The following is a 22,001-nucleotide window of genomic DNA, read 5'->3' as shown; positions in this document are numbered from 1 at the left end:
TGCAATGCATTGACATTTATCAATGTTCTTCAACCAGAAGTCAAACCTGAAACTTCTGTACCGAAGGCGTGTGCTGTAGCCAATGGACTAGCGCAGAAAATCTTACCGTTTTTTGAAATTCAATCCATGTTAGTTACCACTACATTGATATCATATTAACTTATTGTGACGTAAAGAGTAAAAGAGAGGTTATGAATACTATTTTGTTTTTGCACAAATAATTTAGTAAGTATTCATGCGAAATAATTAGTTCCTGTAAGTTTATGAAGAATTTTATTGTTTCCCTAATAAATTGAAGTGTTACAGATTCTTATGACAAAATAATTAACAGAAAATTGAAGTAAGATGAAAGGCTAGGGATTTGGACTATTTGGGGAATATGGATAAGTAACACCTTTTATTATATCATGGTTTCTATGTGCCCAATTTTCACGAAATTAATTTTCTCCAATTTAAATCACAACTATTAACAAAAATCACAAACATAAATGTCTTTTTTCATAACCGGAACAGGGATTACCATGGCTGAGTGGTAAGCGTCTTCCTCTTGTACAAAGGGTCCCTGATTCGATCTCCAGTCAAGTAAGTTTGTGATGGATAATATCTTGTTCGTCGGTTTTCCCGAGGTACTCCTGTTTCCTCTTACAACCTCATTCCACTAATTTTTTCAACATTCACTTACCTTAATCATTTTCTCCCGTAGCCTAAAGGGCATAATCGTGGTATATTTTCATACATACGTACACTCATGTCCAAAATGATTGTCGCATATCTATAACTGTCTTCTGGTAAGAATATAATTTGATAATGATTTTGCAGGGTACTTTTAATACTGATACTATGTGTATAATCGAGAAATGTACTGTATATTTGTGGTAAATTTCATAGGAAAAGAATTATAAATACGAAAATTAGGATGAGTACAATAAAATTTTGCTAAATGGACAAGAAAATTTTATTTTCGTTTTATTCTTCTTATTTACTGCTCTCTTGACATGAAATTTGCCACATACATGTGTTTGCCGATTATATACATACTAACATTGTAAGAAATACCGGGCGAATTCTTTATCAAATTATATTCCTACAACAACATATTTTTATAGGCATGCGACAATAATTTTGGACATGAGTGTACATAGCTCACTTGGCGTGAGCTGGGATTTGAACCAGTGATCCTATGCACCAGAGGCGAAAGCTGTAATACTGAGCCACCACAGTTCTCTACGAAGATTTGAAATAGAGAAGATTGATAATCAAATAATATCTAATAACATGAATTTAAAGTTGACTTTGAACAAATTCTACACATAGGTAGATAGTTTATTTCTTTGTAAAATAATAATTAAAATAAAATAAAAACAAAATTAAATTACTTTTACATCCCATGAAGACGGTGATTACTGAAAGTGAATAGTGATGAAAATAAATTTATGTGCTCTCCTATCAGAAATCGAACCCGAGGCCAAGTGCACTAAGGGTACATGGGATAGATGGACCAGCGCCGAGGGCTTACCTTCTCGTCTTTCAGTTCAATTTAGTTCAGATAAGTTAGTTCTCTCTTATTATGGAAGGTTATTCTTGTAGGTAAGGGACCCAATACACCTGCTTTAGTTCTTATTGTCTTTTTTTTTCTTTTTTAACTTACGCTCCGCATTAATTGGTATTACGATGGGTTAGTTTTCAGAAATTATTCTTCTCTAACTACATAGATACCCATTGTCTACAGTTTTGCATAAAGATATAATTATACAGTTTCATATACTATCTATAGTGGGAAAAGGTAGACGTTGACTGCAGGGACAGCTACGACGTGAACCAATAAAATTGCGTTATATATATATATATATATATATATATATATATATATATATATATATATATATATATATATATATATATATATATATATATATATATATATATATAATTCAAACAACACCTCTTTCCTCGAATCTTCAAATATTGAAAGAAACTTCTAAGGGATATTTTTTAATCAACGTATTACATTTATTTTTGAATGTAAATATTAAATTCGTATTTTAGTGGAAATCCACATTGTAAGTGATATGCCGATTAACACGAATCACTATGAAATGAGGCTTCTAAATAGACTATAATCAGAAAACGAGATCTCAGGTACCGGTACAAGTCGCCAGCTTTAGAGCGCGCTAGAGTATATTCAAAACCAAATTGTTGCAAAGGACTAGAGACACTCGACATCTATCAGTGGTATGTACTATTTAGGTGGAGCGAGCATTGGTTGCTTTCGTGCGAGGTTAAGTATACACAGCCGTAGCTAAAGATTTTGGCGTCCGGGGCGAAGTAGAATTCGGCGCCCCTATATTCACCACACCAAGATTTTCTTTTTCTTTCTTTTCTTTCTTTCTTTCTTTTCTTTTTCTTTTTTCTTTTTTACTTATAAGAAAAGCAGCAGTTATAGTTATACTACACTGAATTTTTATTAATCTGCTTGGGCAGACCATTGCAACAGCCAAAAGCGATCATTATTAATATGTATTCTTTTACAAATAAGAGTTATTTTTAAGAGGCGTATTTTGGACTTTTTGTTAAACGTGACAAACTGCCTTTGGTTGTTTACAAATTCACTTGAAGAACAATTACGGAAATTTACAATACAACTATTTGTAACGTTTCATACTATCGATAAGAAATGAAATTTCAATACATTAGAAACCATGTGCTTTTAAAATGTTCGAAATGGTTGACAGCATTAATTTCCACTAATAATTGTAAACTTTTGTAATTTTATTCTATATGTGACCACACAAATAGCATCTTAATTTCGATTTTTTTAATATCAGCAATTAAACGGTTTTTTTTTAAATTATAGACTTTCTTTTATTACTCTTAAGGGTCATCGGTGTGATATTATTGTTTTAAATGTACATGCCCCAACAGCAGATAAGGATGACGATATAAAAGACACTTTTTAAGAAGAAGTATCACGGGTATTCGACCAAGTCTCTCAATGCCTTATGAAAATTCTATTAGAGAATTTCAATGTGAAGGTAGTTTGACAGGATGTTTTCAAACCAGTTATAGGGAAAGAAAGTCTGCATGTAACGACAACGGCGTTAGTTTCATGAACTTTGAAATATCCAAAAACCTTATGGTGAAGAATACAAAATTCCCACATCGCGGCGTTTATAAATATACATGAACCTCGGCAGATGGAAGAGCACACAATCAAATTGATCACGTTCTAGCAGATAGAAGACAGTCTAGCATAATTGATGTTCGGTCGTTCAGAGGACCCGGCTGTGACACTGATCACAATCTGCTAGCAATAACAAGAGGGAGAGATTATCATTCAATAAAGAAAATATTCAACATCTGAAAACGGAGACGTTTAGTTTAAAGAAATTAGAGGAGAACCAGGCGAGAGGGAACTATCAGATTGAAGTGTAAGAAAAATTCTTGTTTTTAGAAGGTTTTGAGACCTCTAATGTTGAGGATACTTGAGTTCAAATTAGGGATAGCATTAAAATTTCAGCAAGAGAAAAGTTGGAGCACACAGAAATGCGTAGGAACAAATCATGGTTCGACCAAGAATGCACCAAACTAACGGAGAAGGAAAAATAGGCGAAACTACTTTGGCTACAAAATCCGAACGTGTAAGTACACTAAATTTCGTTAACATCAGACTGGAAACTTCCAAAATATTTAGAAGAGAGAAAGGCGATTTTTTTGAAAGTTTAAGTTAATGAATAGTAGTAAAAAGAAAAAAATTCGAGACATGTTCAAGGACATCAAAGAATTTAAGAAAGGGTATTAACCTCGTGTGTATATATTAAAGAGAGATGACGGAAGAATTCTTACTGATACAGATAGCATCTTGAATAGACGGAAAGATTTCTTTGACGATTTGCTTAACACGCAGCCAAAAGCTAATGTTCATAGGGAAAGGGAAATGACATGCAGAACCATAAATTTCAAAGCCTAGCCGATCACAAGTATACTATAGAAATTGGTCTAAAGAAATAAAAGAAACACAAATCTCCGGGTGTAGACAAAATTCTGGCTAAGTTAGTTTTAGCAAGAGGGGAACATTGTGGAACAAGATACACAAACTTATTCTCCTTAACTGAAACAAGGAGGAATTACCACAAGACTGGAAAGAATGAATCATTGTTCCAATTCACAAAAAAGGCGACAATGCGGATCATAATAACTTTTTTCTTGTGTCAACATCCTATAAAATCCTCTCAAACATTTTATTATCAAAATTAATCCCATACACGGATGAAATTATTGGAAATTATCAGTGTGGATTCAGACGAAATCAATCAACTATGGACCAGATGTTTACAATTCAACAAATACTCGAAAAGAAATGGGAATACAGTACTCCGGTACATCAATTCTTTATTGATTTTAGAAAGGCTTACGATTTTATTAGGAGATAAATACTATACAATATTCTTGTAGAATCTGGAATACCGAAAAAAGCTAGTTAGGTTATTAAGATGTGATTAAACGAATCCCAAAGTAAAGTTCGAGTCCACGAGCTTCCTCGTCGAGAATGGCCTCAAACAAGGAGATGCGTTGTCGACATTATTATTCAATTTTATTCTGGAGCACGCTATAAGGAAAATCAAAGCAACCAGGGTCTAGAGCTGAATGGTATTCACCAGGTTATGGCGTATGCTGATGATGTAATAAATGCTTGCAGATTTAGAAATAAATGCAGAAAAAAACTAAATACATGGAAGTTCACTGAGATCGTACGAGGGTCACTACAAAAGTTCTGAGATGTGAAATAACTTACATACTTAAAATCAATTTAACACTTGCATTTTCTCACAGTATTCACTATTACACTGTACACACTTTTGCATCCTCGAAAACCACTTTTGGGAGCAGTGTTGCCAGTCTTTTTTTTTCAAATGTTGAAAGTTCATTCTCATAAGCCACTACAGTTTCTTCAGGGCTGCAAAATCTCTTCCTACACATGTGATCTTTGATCCTGGGGAATAGAAAAAAATCACACGGGGGTCAGGGCTATACGGCGGATGAGTCATAAGTTTGACCTCCGTAGATTCTAAAAACTGAATTGTGATGTTGGCCGTTTGTGCGGACGCGTCATGATGAAGCAGGATCCCACGCAATCCAGTTCTTGGACGCCGTTCCCGAAGCTTCTGGAACACTTTTGTTAGGCAAACAGTGGTGTATCACTGAGCAGTAACAGTCCTTTGTTCTTCAACTGTAACAGTTGCAACATGGCCAGATTTGAAGAAGAAAGTTGCGACCATCTTCTTCCCCACACTTCGCGGTCGCTTCACTTTCGTGGGTGGATTTTCGTCTGAAAAGATCCAGACTGTAGACTGGCGTTTATTTTCAGGGTCAAATTAATAGATCCAAGTCTCATCACCAGTAACAATGTCAGAGACGCGTCGAGAATTGCCTCCATCAAATCTTGCAAGCATTTCTTCACACCATTCCACACGCGTGCGCTTCTGCTGTTCAGTCAAAGTGTGAGGCACCCAACGAAATGAAACCTTCCTGAGCCGAAGATGATCATGAAGAATTTTTGTTACTGCTGGCGATCCAATGTTCACTGTAGATTCAATGTCCTTGAAAGTTGTTCGAGGATTTTCTCGAATCATTTGTTCCACAGCGGCAATGTTTTCACCTGACACAGCTGTTGCCGGACGTCCAGCTCTCTCTTCATTTTATAGCGATGCCCAGCCTCTTCTGAATTCACCAAAACACCGAAAAATTGTAGCACGGGAAGGAGCAAGATCCCCAAATGCCCCCTGCAATCGATCAAGGCTTTGTGTCTCGTTCAAACCACTTTTGAAATAGTAAAGGTTCATTGCCCGAAAATGTTCCCCTTCGAGCTCCATTCTAGACAGCCGAATACTGCTCACATCAACAAACAAGTGAAGGCGATACTGCCACGCCGATAAGCGAGGCGAGTTGAAACGTACTTCGCTTCTTCGCTCTGGATACCACTACCGAACACAATTGTTGGAATTCAAATACTGCACCACAACAATACGTATCTCAAAACTTTCGTAGTGACCCTAATACTGCAAATTATGGATGCGTCAAAGTATCAAATAATATTTTCGATAAAGTGGATACTTTCAAATATCTAGGATCAATATTGACAGACCAAAATCATATTCACGAAGAAATTAAATGTCGACTGAAAGCAGGGAATTCGTGTTATTATTCAGTTTAAAATCTTTTGTCGTCGCGAATTCTGTCGATTATATATAGAACGATAATCATGCCTGTTCTGTATTGTTGCGAAACACAGTCGCAACAGTATATAAGTATTTGAGAATAAAATCCTAAGACGAATATTCGTACTCATGGGGAACGGCAATCGGGAATAGAGGAGACTTCATAACGAGGAACTGCATTATTTACACCCTTTACCAAGCATTGTTAGAGTCATCGGGCCTTATGCAGAGTCATTATGAAGGATGATTAGTGCCATACTAAAGAGTTCGACTAACATATGTTTCCAGCAGAAGTCAGGCACTTAGTATGACGCTAATCATAGGTCAAAACGACACTGCATAAGGCAGATCAAGTCTAGGAGATTCAGGTGGGCAGGTCACGTAGCGATAAAGAAAACAGGAACGCTTTCAAAGTTTTGACTGGAAATCGAATTCGGAAAACGTGCATTAGGAAGACCTAGACGCAGATGGAAGGACAATATTAAGATGAATCTCACAGAAATAGGAATACAAAGTAGAAACTAGATTCAGTTGGGAAGGACCGAAGCCATTGGAGAGGTTTTATGAATGCGGTATTGAACCTCTGGGTTCTATAGGCCATAGAGTTACTTAGTTCTTTTACGGTAAAAAATATTTTGTAAAATATAACAGAAATTGAGAAGGTTTATGTTTTAACTGTATTTAGATAGATAAAATAGAGAACAACTGATACGTATGCAAAGAAATCATCCTGGCGGTATAAGTAGGTGATAGAGAAATGATTCCAATAAATTCCTTCAAATTAGAAGCATTTCATATGTCAATGGAATAAAAAAAAATCACTGGTAGTGATTAGTCTTTGTAAAAGACGAAATTCGTTTGGTTAAGTTCTGATCCTTTTAGCCCCTACTCTACGATTTCGAATATGTTGTTATTCCGCTTGTTTACTTTCATTTTTAAGATTTGCGCACAAACAACAGCTTGCGTGTGTCTCTTCACTCCTCTCATTTTCACATCTTCAATCTTACCATCGTGATTAATCTGGTTGGGTAGAAAAGCGTGATTAACTAAGGAAATTCATCACCATTGTAACGTTCCTCTTTGAGCATTACATTTTCTCAAAGAGATTATTCGTAGAAATGTTTAATCAGCTTTTAGTTAATGTTATTTTCTTTTATATTTTCTCAATTCTCGACTCTCGTGAAGGATTCAAGATGGTCGACAATTGGACTAGTGTATGTAATCATGCTACTTTTCTTTGTATGTCTATGTCTTGCGTTGAGCGGCTTCTGAGAATAGCGCTGGCTGTTTGAAATAATTTTGAAATTTCGTGTTTCGTTTAAACAGAGGGATTAATTATAAACATACATATATAAACGTTTATTTATATAATTTTTATTTTTATTTAGTCATATATATTTTATTATTAAAGTTGTTGTTTCGATATTACGCTCTAATGCGTAGTAAGGAGCGACCAATCAAAAAAGCGAGCGGGCTGCGGAAGCGTGCTCCCCTTTGTCTCAGCTCTTTGTACTGAAACATGGCGGAAGTTGGAATGAAGCCGTAGTTTGTGTTCATGTCCTTAGACACGAAATTACTGCGAATCGTGCAGTAAGTGATCGTTTTCTATCACAAATGTCTCTCTAAGAGCTGCTGTGGTCGAACAGTGATGTTGAATTAGTGTACGTGCAGTGAATCATAATAATTCACCCATAAACACTCAGCTTGTGCGTGTTCAGAATATTGCTGGGATTGGTGTGACACTCGCTAATCACTGCCGTGATGAAAGCTGAAGTTCGATAGTCCTTCTCTAAATTTGTCTCTAGGACCACATTCGATTGTGTATGGCCTCGTCCTCTTGAAGTAGTGATTCCCCGTCCTCTGTTTTCCTTAATATGGGACTCCGTCCTTTGTTACTCGTCGTCTGATTCCACCTGCTTCCGTGGGACTTAAATGTTCCTGACTGCGGTCGTTGTTGTGAACGTGAGCGTTGCAGCAGCTTTGCAGTAAAAATCTTGTCTACCTGGTGAGAGTAGTGGTGAAGCGTACTCGCTTGCTATTAACCAAGAAGAGGTTACCGTTTGATCAACCTGCGCTGAGGTTATGGTTACGGCTACTACGTGGTGAGTTGCCTAAGAAGTCATCGGAACCGGTCGCCACCCTAGGATGCTGTCCCGAATGGAGCCCTTTGCACTGGCCCGTGGTGCCAATGTTGTCTACTCGTAAAGCGGGAAAAAGGTTGGGTGAGCTTTGGTCAGCGTCCTAGGTAACTATGTTTCATTATTCTCTATTCCATTCTGCGAAAGAAGTAATGTCGTCCAGGAAGTTGTGAAGGAATTTTTCCACCGTTCATATAATTCGTCCAAGTTGTCTCTGTTTATAATATCTAAATGTTATATTATTACCATCGTGTGTTTACTTTATTGTCTCACATCGTTTTATAAAGCAAAAACAATATATACACATTTATTAATCATTGGTTCCTCAGTGTATTTACATATTATATGTGCATCAATTCTACAATGTCTATAATATCGTCTAAAGTAAATCTTGTCCGTAACATGTCCGAGTAAACGAAAGTGAGTCTCTATCCAGTAAGTCGAATCATACGCCTGCGGGGTAGTCTGATATCAACACCGTTTCTCTCTTGCTTTGAATGGAATCATTTTCCCCAAGTTGTGTAGATGTACAATGTATCACTCACTACCATCTAGCTCATCTTCGTCCAGTAGCGGGCATTCCGTATTGTCTATTTTTCAAGTACTACGTTTGATAAAGTAAAGATTGATTAGTGATGGCTAGCTCATGTCTGTCCAGTAGCGGGCACTCCGTATTGTCTATTATAATATATATATAGTTTATAGTTCAAGTATTAAGTCGCCACACAGAAAATCTATGTAAATCCTCGAGTTGTCTGCATGTTATATCTTGAGCTATAACGCTGTTCACTAGTTCAGCAAGGCGCGCCGAAGACGGTGGGTATACGATACCACTCGCACTTTGATGTGATAGTGTCAGGGGTAGAGTTTAAATTTACTGGCTGGTCTTGTACTTTCTATAATGTTTCTGCAGTATGTATTGTTATTACCGCCGCTGTTAATTGTAAGTTATGTCCAGGGAAATGCCCTCTTAACAGCTGGTTGCGGAAGTAGTGGAGACGTTATGTGTTTAGGGAGGAAGGTTAATCGACACAGCCATATGTTTACTCCCTCTGCGATGAGATGTTTTGTGAACAGTAATGTAATTGGTAATTTTCTCTCTGTGAAGTAGCCTACCGAAGATTATGTCCTAATATTTAGTCGAGGAATGTAAACAACTCTCTTACTGTTATTAAGGATACTGTTTAAATATTGCTGTTACTCATCTTTGAGTTGTGTTGGCGCTAGAAGTTTTCTGAAATCTTTTAAGACTGAATACATATGATTTTTTTCTGACAATTGAGTTTAGCTGTCCATGATCACTAATGTTAACGATAATTCCAATATTATACGTTATTACAAGAGAGTTAAATAAACAGAGTTGCAAGGTATGTGGTGTTGTTCTGAAATGATTTTTTTCCTTCTCATCTTTTCTTCCTCAGTGTCGACGATGCCATTAGTGTGCAAGAACTTGGAGTTAAATAGCGTTGTGCTTACTGGTCTATAATTATAGCGTAAGAAAGGAATAATATCGGCGACTCAAAAATTTTTTTCCTTTTCTTTCCTTTCCCTTAATGTCAGCTACGGATACAATTTAAAGTAATATCGTTTCAAGTTGGCTACCCGGCCATAGAATCGAACTAGCGTAAATTGTTGCGTTTCACCATCACAACAATGAACACATATTTCAGACTTCGACCGTTTCTGGTTTTGAAAACGCTTCTGCGTATAAGTAATTACTCGACACCTTATATTTCTATATCACATTGTCATTAACAAATCGTATATAATAATTTTCTTTATGTAATAAATAAAAACTTGTCGTGACTCTCATTGAAATTTTTAGATTGTGAGCGGAGCGAGTAAGAAAATTTTTATTTCTTTGCAAACCGACAATATTGATTTAATAGGGCGCCTGCCCTATTCTTTTCTAGGGGGCGCTGCGTTGTTTACTCTTTTCCGACACCTTTTCTTTCTTCTTGCTCGTTCGGTGCCCCCTTCCTATCACTGCCCGGGGCGACCGCCCCGCTTGCTTCCCCCTTGCTACGGGTCTATGTATAGCAACACAGTAGAATAGTTACAGTACAGAAGTACTGCACTGCTAGCATTTCATCTTACCCTACCGTGTGCGTGGGTTTTCTCGGGGTTGTTCCGTTTCCTCCCACTTTCTTCATTCTACCATTTCATTCATTACTTATCATCACCGTCTCCTTTAGCCTAACCGGCATAACCGTGGGACATAAAAGTCAAAAATTTCATTTCATTTCATTTTTTCATCTTACCCTATCATATAAATTGTATATTTAAAATTCTGAAGTGTGCATTCTGGACAATGCCGATCGAAACATCGTTGTCAAATTATATTAAATATTAACTTTACCTCACATGGTTTGATCGAGAACTATATTCAAGGGAAAGCACATGTAGATATTAGCAGTGTGCAGGATGATGATTATAGTGAGATACTGAAAAGTTGAGAATAATATTACACAATAGACGTTTACTTCACAATCTGTGAAGTTCCAATGACAAGCGACAAAAAAACCATTGCCATGGAAAAAGTGAGAATGAGGGGAATGACCTATTAAATTCATATTTTTGGAGGTACGTGAGGTTCCAGTAATGAGAAATACTGCCATGACCTTTACATGACGTCTGTCCAAGGATGTTATAAAATAGAGGATCTGCCCATACATATCTTCATCGTATGAACTCAATGAGGCCAGAAAACAACCGAGCATCGTCTGAGCCGGCACATCTGATTGGCTACTCTTGTTTCCGCCATGATTGTTGGCTCGAAACATTGCGACCTTAGTGGCGCGGAGTGGGCAGAGTAGGCGTGGCGAAGCTGTGACGTATGACTTCAAGATTTTTTTGTATGGGCAGATTCTCTATTTTATAATATCCTTGCGTCTGTCCGACTTTCGTGCTTGGTGTAATCAGTGAAGAGAGAAAACAATAGCCTATGTGCTTGAAAGTTATTTCTACTGTCGAAAAAAAAAACTCACTTCACTTCGTTATTAAGGGATTGACAATACTTTAACATACACTATCTCATTTTTACTGGAATCGTGGAATCTCCGAACCGATGGGTTTATGACACACCTGCGGAATGAAGTATTCCATAATTCCTTTGAATGGTCTTTTCTTTTTCGTGTCTAATGTAGACAAGTTTCGACAGTAGCACGAATAAAATCATTCGATTGCTTTGAAGCTTAACACAAACCCTTGAAATCAGAATAAAGTTTCCCATTTAACATAAATTTATTCATTATACTTAAATTATAAGAACCTATCTGTGAAAGTTACTGCTTTGTCCACATACGCATTTTCATCACTAAAGTTCTCTCACACCTCTAACGAAATTTCTCCATGTTATGACATTATACACGATCTTCACAGACGTCGTTCCGATGGTCATCATAAAAACGCAATCTGAAGTAGAGCAGATATAGTGTACTACTCCATAATCTTCCTTTTATTATATATATATATATATATAATTTTAATAGAAAGCTATCTTCACTATTTAATAGAATAATTCCATACTTTCTCTTATTTCTGATACATTCATGCTTGAATTATTTTTGACCAAATTAATTACTTTTTCTAGCAAAACGACATGCATATTATTATTTTTATATTTTTTTTTCATTCGTAAGGGTCTACTTTTGTGTCTACAGGTTTCCGATAAGACTGGAAACACAAGGAAATCATTATGTTTCCTATTTCTTTGCAGACAACTACGAGAGGAGAGGCCAGTTCATTTTCCTTTAGCTGAATTCATATTATGAGCTCCAGTCAAATAATAATAAATAAACTAGCATGTACTTTACATATCAGGAAAAAGTATCGAAGTTGTTTTCCCTCTGGAATGTTGCCAGATAGAAATGAAACTCGAATGAGATAACTACTTAACAAAGCCATACTGCAAAACAATTGTGCAATGTGTTCTGGCTTGAAGATGCAATTTAACTCAAGTAACTGTATATTGAATTAAGTAGAAATATAAGCTCAAATTGTCCAATTAGCCATAAGAAAAATTAAATTGGCCCTTTATGAGAAATAAACTTTTAAGGAGCTCGTGCTTTCAAATTAAGAACTCACACAAATCAACTGGTAAAACTAACAAGATTTTTTATGATACGTTTACATCTGAGGTCTCGTATGTCACGACGTTTCTATCTGTCATTAAATGTAAGAACGCTTCTGACAGAAGTCTCAAGACACTATTAACATCAAGGATGTTATAAAATAGAGGATCTGCCCATACGTATCTTCATCATATGAACTCAATGAAGCCAAAAAAAAAACAACCGAGCATCGTCTGAGCCAGCACGTCTGATTGGCTACTCTCGTTTCCGCCATTATTGTTGGCTTGAAACATTGCGATATTAGTGGCGTGGAATGGGCAGAGTAGGTGTGGCGAAGCTGTGACGTATGGCTTCACAATTTCGTTGTATGGGCAGATCCTCTATTTTATAACATCCTTGATTAACATCAAAAGTAAATGTGTAATGAAATTTCTTCCATGAAGCTGGTAGAAAATTAATGGCAAAAATAGCAAATGTAAACGTACCATTATACAGTGCTTCGTAACCACAGTTTTTCTCAAAACTATATGCATGCACTGTGTTTTCAATAGTTAGTCTAAAGTGGATGTTCTGGGCTCCGTAATAGATTATAACACCTTAACACCTTCGACAGTTACTCCGTTTTTATTGATGTCACTAACATTTCATAATATATTTCCTATTGACGAGACTGTCTCCTGTATTCAGGGAAGCTCGTACATTAGTTGAATTTGAAGAAAAGCTGCTTTACCTTAACTCTTTGAAATTAATAACCATCTGTTTTCTTTTCTGGTATTTACCATTAATAATTTTAAAACGAACTTTTTGGAAACATGAATAGTTTATTATGAAATTTTCTATAATGAGTTACAGTGACTACACGATGAATAATTTTATATATGACTTAAATATTTTGTTGTTCCAAACCTAGTGATGAACGTTTCCAAAACAATCACTGTAATGAACCAAACAGAACTGTTTTAAAGTAGTTTTACGCACTGATTCTTTATACAACCATGTCTCACTTGCGGTGTGCGGTAAGCGAACATTCACATGACACATTTACAGATACTTCCTTTGACCTCCAGTCTCTTCTGAGAGATTCTGGAATTTTTGGATCTTCGTAGCACTCGTCATCAGACTGACGAACTAGAATCTTCACAGTGGACGTCTGAGGTCGACAATACAAAAGACCGTTAAAACAACGTGCACTCGTACAACGTACAGTTTTCAGGAACCTTGGATAGCTCGAAGACCCTAGATCGTGCCACTCATAAATGGATTCACATTTCCATGGCAAACGATGGCTTGAGTTAAATGTTGTAACATCAAAACTGAACGATTTGCCACCGGATGCACTTCTTTTCTGTAACTTCAGGCAATCCTCCATCAATCGTCTCTTCAGTTCACCATACGTGGTAGCCATGAAAGATCTCTTGAGTGCAGGTCCCATAACTTCTCGTAGAGTTTCTGTTGAACTTCCACAGAGCCTCTTCTCTCGTGGTGTTTTCTGGAATTTTTCTTCGTTTTCAGAGTCATTATCATCTATATCTGCCTGTAGAAGATCAGAGCACAATTCAGGAGTATATAATAACCTTCCAACATCCTCCACAGGAATATCTTCCTTTTCGTTTGAGTATATATCGTTGTGATGGCGTGCAGGTCGAGACATATCCCATCTCCATAAGTCTCGAATGTTCAATGCTGATGTGATGTCCAAGAGAACAGCCGGGGCAAGAATAGCAGCGATCACATTGAGCTGTGAAAGAGAGAAACAAATCCGTCTGTTATCTGAAAATTGATTTTTACACATTGCAAAATCATTTCACCTATATCAATATTTATTTAATATGAGGCATCACCAATTGAAAGCAGTATAACCCTATGAAGCAGTCTCTCATTCTTTAAATATTAACTGCGTACGCGTGATAGTCGGATTGTGTAGCACAATCAAGGATGCGTTGGTTCAAGAAAATAAACTGAATAGATGTGAGGCGTTTATAAATATGGAAATGTGTTAATTCAAATCAGTTGAAATATTGGTAGTGAACGGTAATCCAGTTTCAAAGGAAAGATTGTTAGAAAATTAAAATCCTTTGAAGATAAGTAGTGTACAGGGTGAAAAATGTATTGTAGATATTGCTATTGGTCTCAAGTGTTTCCGAAAGAATATAAGAAAACAAAAGGATTTGTTGGATTCGAGTCGTGTACACGTTGTAGCTACGTTCAAAATGGTTAGTAATGATGAAACAATACAGGTGAAATGTTGAAAGAATTTGTTTGCTAGTAAATTATGACTAGTATTGATGATTTCTGAATATTTCTCCCCAGGGAGACTTTCAATACACACGGAGTGAAAGTAGTAGTTCGAAAATACTGGTAACCCATGTTCAGCCCCGGGGGCGGGATTTTTCCTAGCTCACCTTCTGGAATCATCACTCAGATGCAGTACGAAACAAAGAGCAAACAATACAAGCTTTTTTTTTTTTAAATCCAAGTGCTATTAGACACCTTGCCAGCATGTAGTTCTCAATTCTAGGGACGGGGCTACATATAAGAAATCGTACTGCATTCATGTATCTTTAAACATTTTCATTTCCTTTCATTTCAACATTTTATGTGAATAGAAATTTATAAATAAGCTGAACGAATTTTCATTTGGTGATGCCTCTTACCAACAGCAGAACTAGAAGTAAATACTTTTTTCTTCCTAATCTTAGTTCGAAATATAGTTTCTAAATAATGGAAACTCTTAAATAAATCTAATTTACTTTATTAACATGATGTTGATTACCCTTTGTCTGTAGTAGAGCTTCGCGGAATTCAGATATATTAATTGGTGTCGTTTTTCTGCTGTTTTAAAACTCGCCATTCAACAATGTTTAAATCAGCGAATGGAGATAGCCAGTAGAGATGTTCCTCAAACCAAATCTGAGCAGGTCTGGCTGTGGAGTGACTGGCACGCAGTAGCCGGCGAAGACAAAAAGAGAATTTAACTTGGAATTTCGGCCTAGGAGAAAAGAATACGAGAGGTGCACGACTAGTTGAGTTCTGCAAAAGACATAATCTGACTGTAACAAATACTCTCTTCGAACAACCACTAGGAAAAAGATACACATGGACAAGTCTAGTAGACAAAGAAAGATACCAAATAGATTATATACTGGTCCGACAATGATTTAGAAATCAAGTAAAGAACAGTAAGAATTATCCAGATGCAGGCGTTGACTCAAACCATAATTTAGTTTTGATGAAGAGCGAACTCCGACTAAAGAAGAAAAGAGTTGTAGCACCGAACAAATGATGAAACACCATCAAGCTAAGAAGAGATTAAAACACGAAAATGGAATTTCCAACTGCGCAGACAAAGAGGCATCGAAGGTAGGTTTGGCAGGTGATGACATCAACTCGAAATGGGAAGCCATGAAAATAGGGATTATAAAAGCAGCCGACGAGTACGTAGGAAGAGATTCGAGAACCCAATATAAACCCTGGATAACAGCAGAAATATTGGAAATGATGGAGGAAAGAAGACAATTGAAGATAAACAAAGAAGAGGAATACAGAAGGTGCAGAAATCACATCAACAGAGAAGTAAAGAAGGCCAGAGTAAACTGGATAAACAACTTGTATATAAAGGAATATATAATCAAAAACAATAAAAAGGTTAGAAAACAGTTCGGTGAGAAAAAGAAACGCAAATACATTATCATAGACAAGAAAGGTACAACGATAATAGAAGAGGAGTAGATAACAAGAAGATGAAAGGAATACATTGAAGAATTCTGCAAAAGAGACAGAGTGAACGAAGAAGAGATAGAGAACTAAGAAGACGTCGATGAAAATGAGTTAGGAGCAGCAGTTTTACAGTGTGAATTTGAGAATGTTTTGGAGAAAATGCAATATGGTAAAGCCCCAGGAATAGACCAAATACCAATGGAAGTGATTAAGAATCTCGGAGTAGAAACAAAGAAGAAAGTATAGTCTTATTAATGAAATGTACGTACGTCACGGGAAAGATACCAAAAGACTTCGAGAAAAGCATATTGGTCCCTATCTCGAAAAGAAAAGTGCAGTGAAATGTGAAGAACATAGAACGAAATTTTCTTTCCCATGCATAAAAAATACTGTGCAAAATTATCGCACAACGAATGGAAGGTAAAATCGAAGAACGGCTATTCGGGACCAGTTCGGATTCAGTAGAAAAAGGGGAACAAGGCAAGCAATACTGAGTCTACGGTTGATCATGGAACATCACATCAGAATAAACAAACCAATTGTGATAGCATTTGTAGATATAGAAAAAAAGCTTTTGACAATTGGAATATCATTTTTAGAGCGTTGAAGAATTTGAAGGTATTACAGAGACAGAAGAATAATATACCAGCTTTACAGGAACCAGAGAGATGTTATAGGAAGAGATCATTAGGAAGCAAGAATAAGTAAAGGAGTAAGGAAAGGATATGGACTTCCACCTTCCATGTTCAACATCTATATAGAAGAGGCTATGAAAAAATTCTTTGATAGAAAGGACAAACACGTAAAAGTAAATGGCCAGGTTTTCAGCACAATAAGGTTTGCTGATGACACAGTACTGATAGCGGAGAACGAAAATGATTTGCAGGAAGCACTTTCAAACCTGAACGACCAACTGAAAAAAAAATGCAAAATGAAAATAAATAAGAATAATGCTAAAGTGATAAAGTGCATAATAGCAGTACAAGAATGGCTAGAGGGAGAGAAAATCGAAGACGTTAGAACGTACTGTACGTTCACAGATATATGAAGTCTAACAACCTTGGACGGAAGAAGTGAAAAAGACGTAACTTCTAGAATAGCACAGGCTAAACAAGCATTCAATACGAAAAGAGGACTGGTAACATCAAGAAATGAGTCGTTTGGACGTTCGAAAATGATTTATTAAGACTGGTATGGAGCGTGGCGTTTTATTGATAAGAGACGTGAGACGTGAGAAAAGCTGAAATATCTAATCTGGAAGCATTTGAAATGTGGTGTTGGCGCAGAATGGACCGAAAGGAAATGGAATGAAGACATACTAAAGGAAGCTAATGAAGGACGGCAGATCATGAAAATAATAGGAAAAAGAAGAAACAGCATGTTTGGCCATCTTATTCGGCACCCGAATGGATCACCGTGTTGATAGAGGGAAAGGCAGAAGGAAAACCAGGAAGAGGAAGACCAAAGATAGAATATCTAGATGTAGTTACGAAGAAGAGATCTTATCAAAGTATAAAACAGCACTCCCAAGGGAGAGAAAAATTTTAAAATTTCCATGCTGCCCACTAACCTATGGTTGAGGAGAGAAAGAAAAAAACGAGTGCGTCGTTACTAGGGACAATATCTGTAACTGGTCCCTAAGATTTCAGATCATGTGTTTGCAATAACTGAATCTAGGATCAATTCCTCCTTGAGTTTATCATAGATAGACACTAGTCAAGTTTCAGGTTAATCTGCAATACTTTAGGAAAGAAAAAAAATAATAAATATAGAGGAATGCCAGTAGCCCCTTGGTTCTGAAAATTGAAAGAATCTTTTAGAAGACCTTGTAATAATGTTATATATATATATATATATATATATATATATATATATATATATATATATATATATATATATTGTAGAGATATATGGTTTTGGGTCATATTATTTTCGTGATAGAAAATCACAGTTATTCAAAGTTGTATTAAAATACTGAATTATAGTAATGAAATGTTATGTTGTATAAACACGTGCTTGTGTTTGTTTGTTGACGTATGTCAATAATTTGTAAATGCGTTAAATGTAATTGTTGTGTTATGGCTAGACGCTAAGTCGTCAGTTTACATGTTTATTATGATTTGCAATGTTGTGTTTAAAAATAATGAAATGTCATCAATGTGAAACTCTGTACGTAGCAGTGACACACTTTGACTGTGGCATAACCGTCAGACTTGCAGAAAATTGCTGGTCTGGGAATTTGGTCACGATGTAATTCGGGTGAAACCAATGTTTTACCAATAGCTGAGACAGACAAAAGATCAACGAAGGGAATTCCAGAATGTCTGGAAAGGAAAATAAAACCCTCTGGTCAGAGAGGATTTGAATCAGAAGTGGAGGATCGTTAGAGAGAACCACTTGAGAGCTCATCGCAGTGGAGTAGTCAACTGCAAGTCCAATTCAGCGGAATAGATCTAGGAAGATCTATCATTTCCTATTTCAACCATTAACTTGGAGTATGGTTGGGTTATAGTCGGACTCTACAGTTCGCCGACTATCTGCAGTAAGAGAGATCCTGTATCGTAGAAGCATCAACATCCAGTCCAGGCAGTCATCAGACATTAAGGTATGTGTATCTCAGCTATGTACGAATTATTCGTGACGGAATTCTTAGATGCTGTCGATATGTGATCTGACGGGTTATACTCACTCAACATTAACATACATTCACACTTGACATTTTGAATAATACAGTTATTTAAATGAAAGCTCAATTTGTGTGGTTTTTCTCTGCTCCCACTTCGAACCTACTCATTTCAGATGGTGAGTAGTAGCGATCTCCAAGCGTCAATAATAACGTCATCCCCATGCAATTTAGGCACGATGTGAGGAGGTTGTTAAAATATATATATATATATATATATATATATATATATATATATATATATATATATATATATATATATATATATATTCCTTTTCTGGGTCTCCCTTAACCCGCACTCATTATCAACTCTTCAAGTTATTTAGTTCTCCTAATACGACACTGTCATGTAACAGTTCAGTGAAAATCTATTACATCAGAAATTTGCTTAAAATTGTATATTCCCTATATTCTGTTGCTACTAAATAACTACCTAAAATCTACTCTAATTATGAAAACTCTTAATTTTCTATTACTGTTTTACTCGTGAACCTGAGCAAAAGTACATTATTCGTAAATGTTAATTATCATGTTCTCAGTTTACTCTTACATATAATAGAAACACAAATAAATATACAAGTAACGACATAATTTCAAATTGTAACTTTTTAAAGATCATTCATGGGCTAATATTTATTCATTTCTGTATTTAAAGTAAAGTGTAAACTCTTTTCATTTTAAGTTTTACAATGTTGTCTACTACCTTTGCGAAGAAACAAATACAATCATTTTTATACACAAAACATTTTGAACTAAAAAAAAGAAAAAGAAAATAATGGTATGTAAAACTACCGAATCGGAGAAATATAGTTGGCTAACTTCCAGTACAACTTTTATATATATATATATATATATATATATATATATATATATATATATTAATGCAGTTAGAAGATAAACAGGTCAACACTACTGGAGGAGAAGACTTATAGAGGGACTTGAGGGACTCGTTTTCCTATTAAAGATGTTTGTTTTCCATTATCGTTTCAATGAAATATTAAATTACACACCTTACAATTTAAAAATTTCGTGAAGACCTACTAAGGAGAAGTGATTGTAAACTTTGATACAACAAACCAGTGTTGAATTCAGGCATGTTCAACGGGAAGGGGCTGAGCCTTCCTAGAATATATATGCCCTTCCCTAGAATATCTATAATTACACAAGCATTGAAATATTTGCTTCCTTATGTTTAATTTTTTCGGAAATAAAAGTCTTAAAAGCAATATTTTTTTAAAAAAGAAAATTAGTTTCTTCTTTTGCCCAACCTAATTGTTCTAATTAACAAACCACATTCTCGTACGGTATAAAGTCGAAATTAAATAAAAACTTGAAAATTAGATACAGACGCACACAAACGTTTTACAACTTTAGTTAGGGAAAACTGGCAATATGTTGGGGTTATTGCAACCGAGTTTTGTTGTGACAAATTCCTGTTGCTCTATTGCAATTTAGAACAGAGCCCCCCCTTAAATTTGTATTACCCCCCTTGTATCCTCGTCGTCATAAGTGCCTTTACATCGCAGTGACGGTTATGTGACCGCGCAGTACTCCAAGGAAGGGATGGTTGTATAAGAATTTTTGATTAATTTTGAAGTTTTTATTTTGACTAGGGAATTAACATAGGTATAGGGAGTAAAACACAGATTTGAAGCATCAGTGCACGAAAAGATTCGTATTCTCAGTTTTTCTATTTATTGTTTTATATGTTAAGTTAAACACCACAATATGTATCACTGATATCGCAGATCGTATTATTTTGTAAAATCGTGTCTGTAACCTATTGTCAAAACATTCATCTCAAGAAATGATGTAGAGAAAAGAGAAAGAGATAAGACATCTGTAATATATGTATATGTGACTCAATAAGTAATTGTAGAAATTAGTTAAAGGACACGTAAGAGAGCGAAAAGGAGTTCTAGAAGTCTGAACTTTTTAGAAACGTCCTAGATAGTTAAAAATTGCAAAAGGTATCATGTAATTTATCTTTCTTTTCTTATATCCTAGTATACTTTTTTCTTTCACATCCAAACATCTCTATTCAGAATTACAGGATAAAGGTGCAGAGAGAAACATTTCCATCTCAAGAATTATATCAGAAAAAAATCTTTTGACTTAGGCTAGATTCGAACTCGTAACCCTTGAATCCATAAGTCTGCGCTCTACCGATTGAGCTAACAATTGCAGTTAAAAAAAGCCTGATTTCTACCACTACCGGTTGCTGAATGGTGTGTATTAACGAAATTGGCCGAGATAATTGCTTCATATAGCTATTGCAATAATAATAATAATAATAATAATAATAATAATAATAATAATAATAATAATAATAATAATAATAATAATAATAATAAAGAAGAAGAAGAAGAAGATGATGATGAACAGAGTTTAAAAAGTCGCATTGTTAAAAGTTTGGTGTGCGAAGTTAGTCCTAATATGAGATTTTATTAATTATATATAATAAATGTAAGCGTGGTTTATTCGTGCGTGCTACTCAAACTGCGCAACTCAATACCGTAGTCTCATAAGGGTTGTACGCGTATGGTACAGTAGCCTTGCGTCCTCCAACCGTGAAGAAAGATTCGGTTTGAACCTATGCGTGTCCTAAGAGGAAGGAGGAGATTCAAAGAAAGAAAAGTGGTTTAGAAATTATGCACAAATAGAATTTCTCACGAGGTGAGGTGATATAGAGTTCAGCGTGTCTTTCAGCTGTGACTCTATACAAGATGTGCATCTACGACGTAACGTGGAACCCGAACCTATAACGAAATACTTTAGTTTGTATAATATTTACCTGTACCGTGGGCAAAAAGTGCTCATAAATATGTAATATACTTAGTAGAATGTTCATTTTTAAATTAACAGAAAAGAAGAATGTTTTTAATATATGTAAGAGATTATTATGGGATAGTTGTGACTATGTACATGTTATGTGTTGACCTAGTCAAGTGAATTTATGTATTTTACGGTCTTAAAAAGAATATTTAAGACATATCAAGCAAAATAAAGGTGAGACTAATAATCTTTGAATATCTGAGTTGATTTTTGCATAAAGAAAAGTAATTATCGCTTCGTAACTTATATATTACAAGACGGACCAGGTTGACGACGCTTTTCTATAGAGTCGTTATAAAATTTTTGGTTTACCAAACCCGGGACTTTTGAAAATTCAGTT

General features: G+C 35.7%; 1 protein-coding gene across 1 annotated transcript in view; it reads right to left on the bottom strand.

Moving 5' to 3' along the window:
* Positions 1–12,739: 12,739 nt before the first annotated feature.
* LOC145665718 (uncharacterized) overlaps positions 12,740–22,001 on the bottom strand; it is a 48,883-nt gene continuing 39,621 nt past the window's right edge. Inside the window, exon 2 of the mRNA XM_081732865.1 lies at positions 12,740–14,164. Coding sequence (XP_081588991.1) covers positions 13,427–14,164 — 738 coding nt within the window. The 3' untranslated portion in view covers positions 12,740–13,426. The remainder of the gene's footprint in view (positions 14,165–22,001) is intronic.

This window comes from Thermobia domestica, chromosome 12, assembly GCF_964235325.1.
Source record: "Thermobia domestica chromosome 12, izTheDome1.hap1.1, whole genome shotgun sequence".
Taxonomy (NCBI): domain Eukaryota; kingdom Metazoa; phylum Arthropoda; class Insecta; order Zygentoma; family Lepismatidae; genus Thermobia; species Thermobia domestica.
Note: the sequence above shows the minus strand (reverse complement) of the source record. Positions and strands in the feature narration are given on the sequence as shown.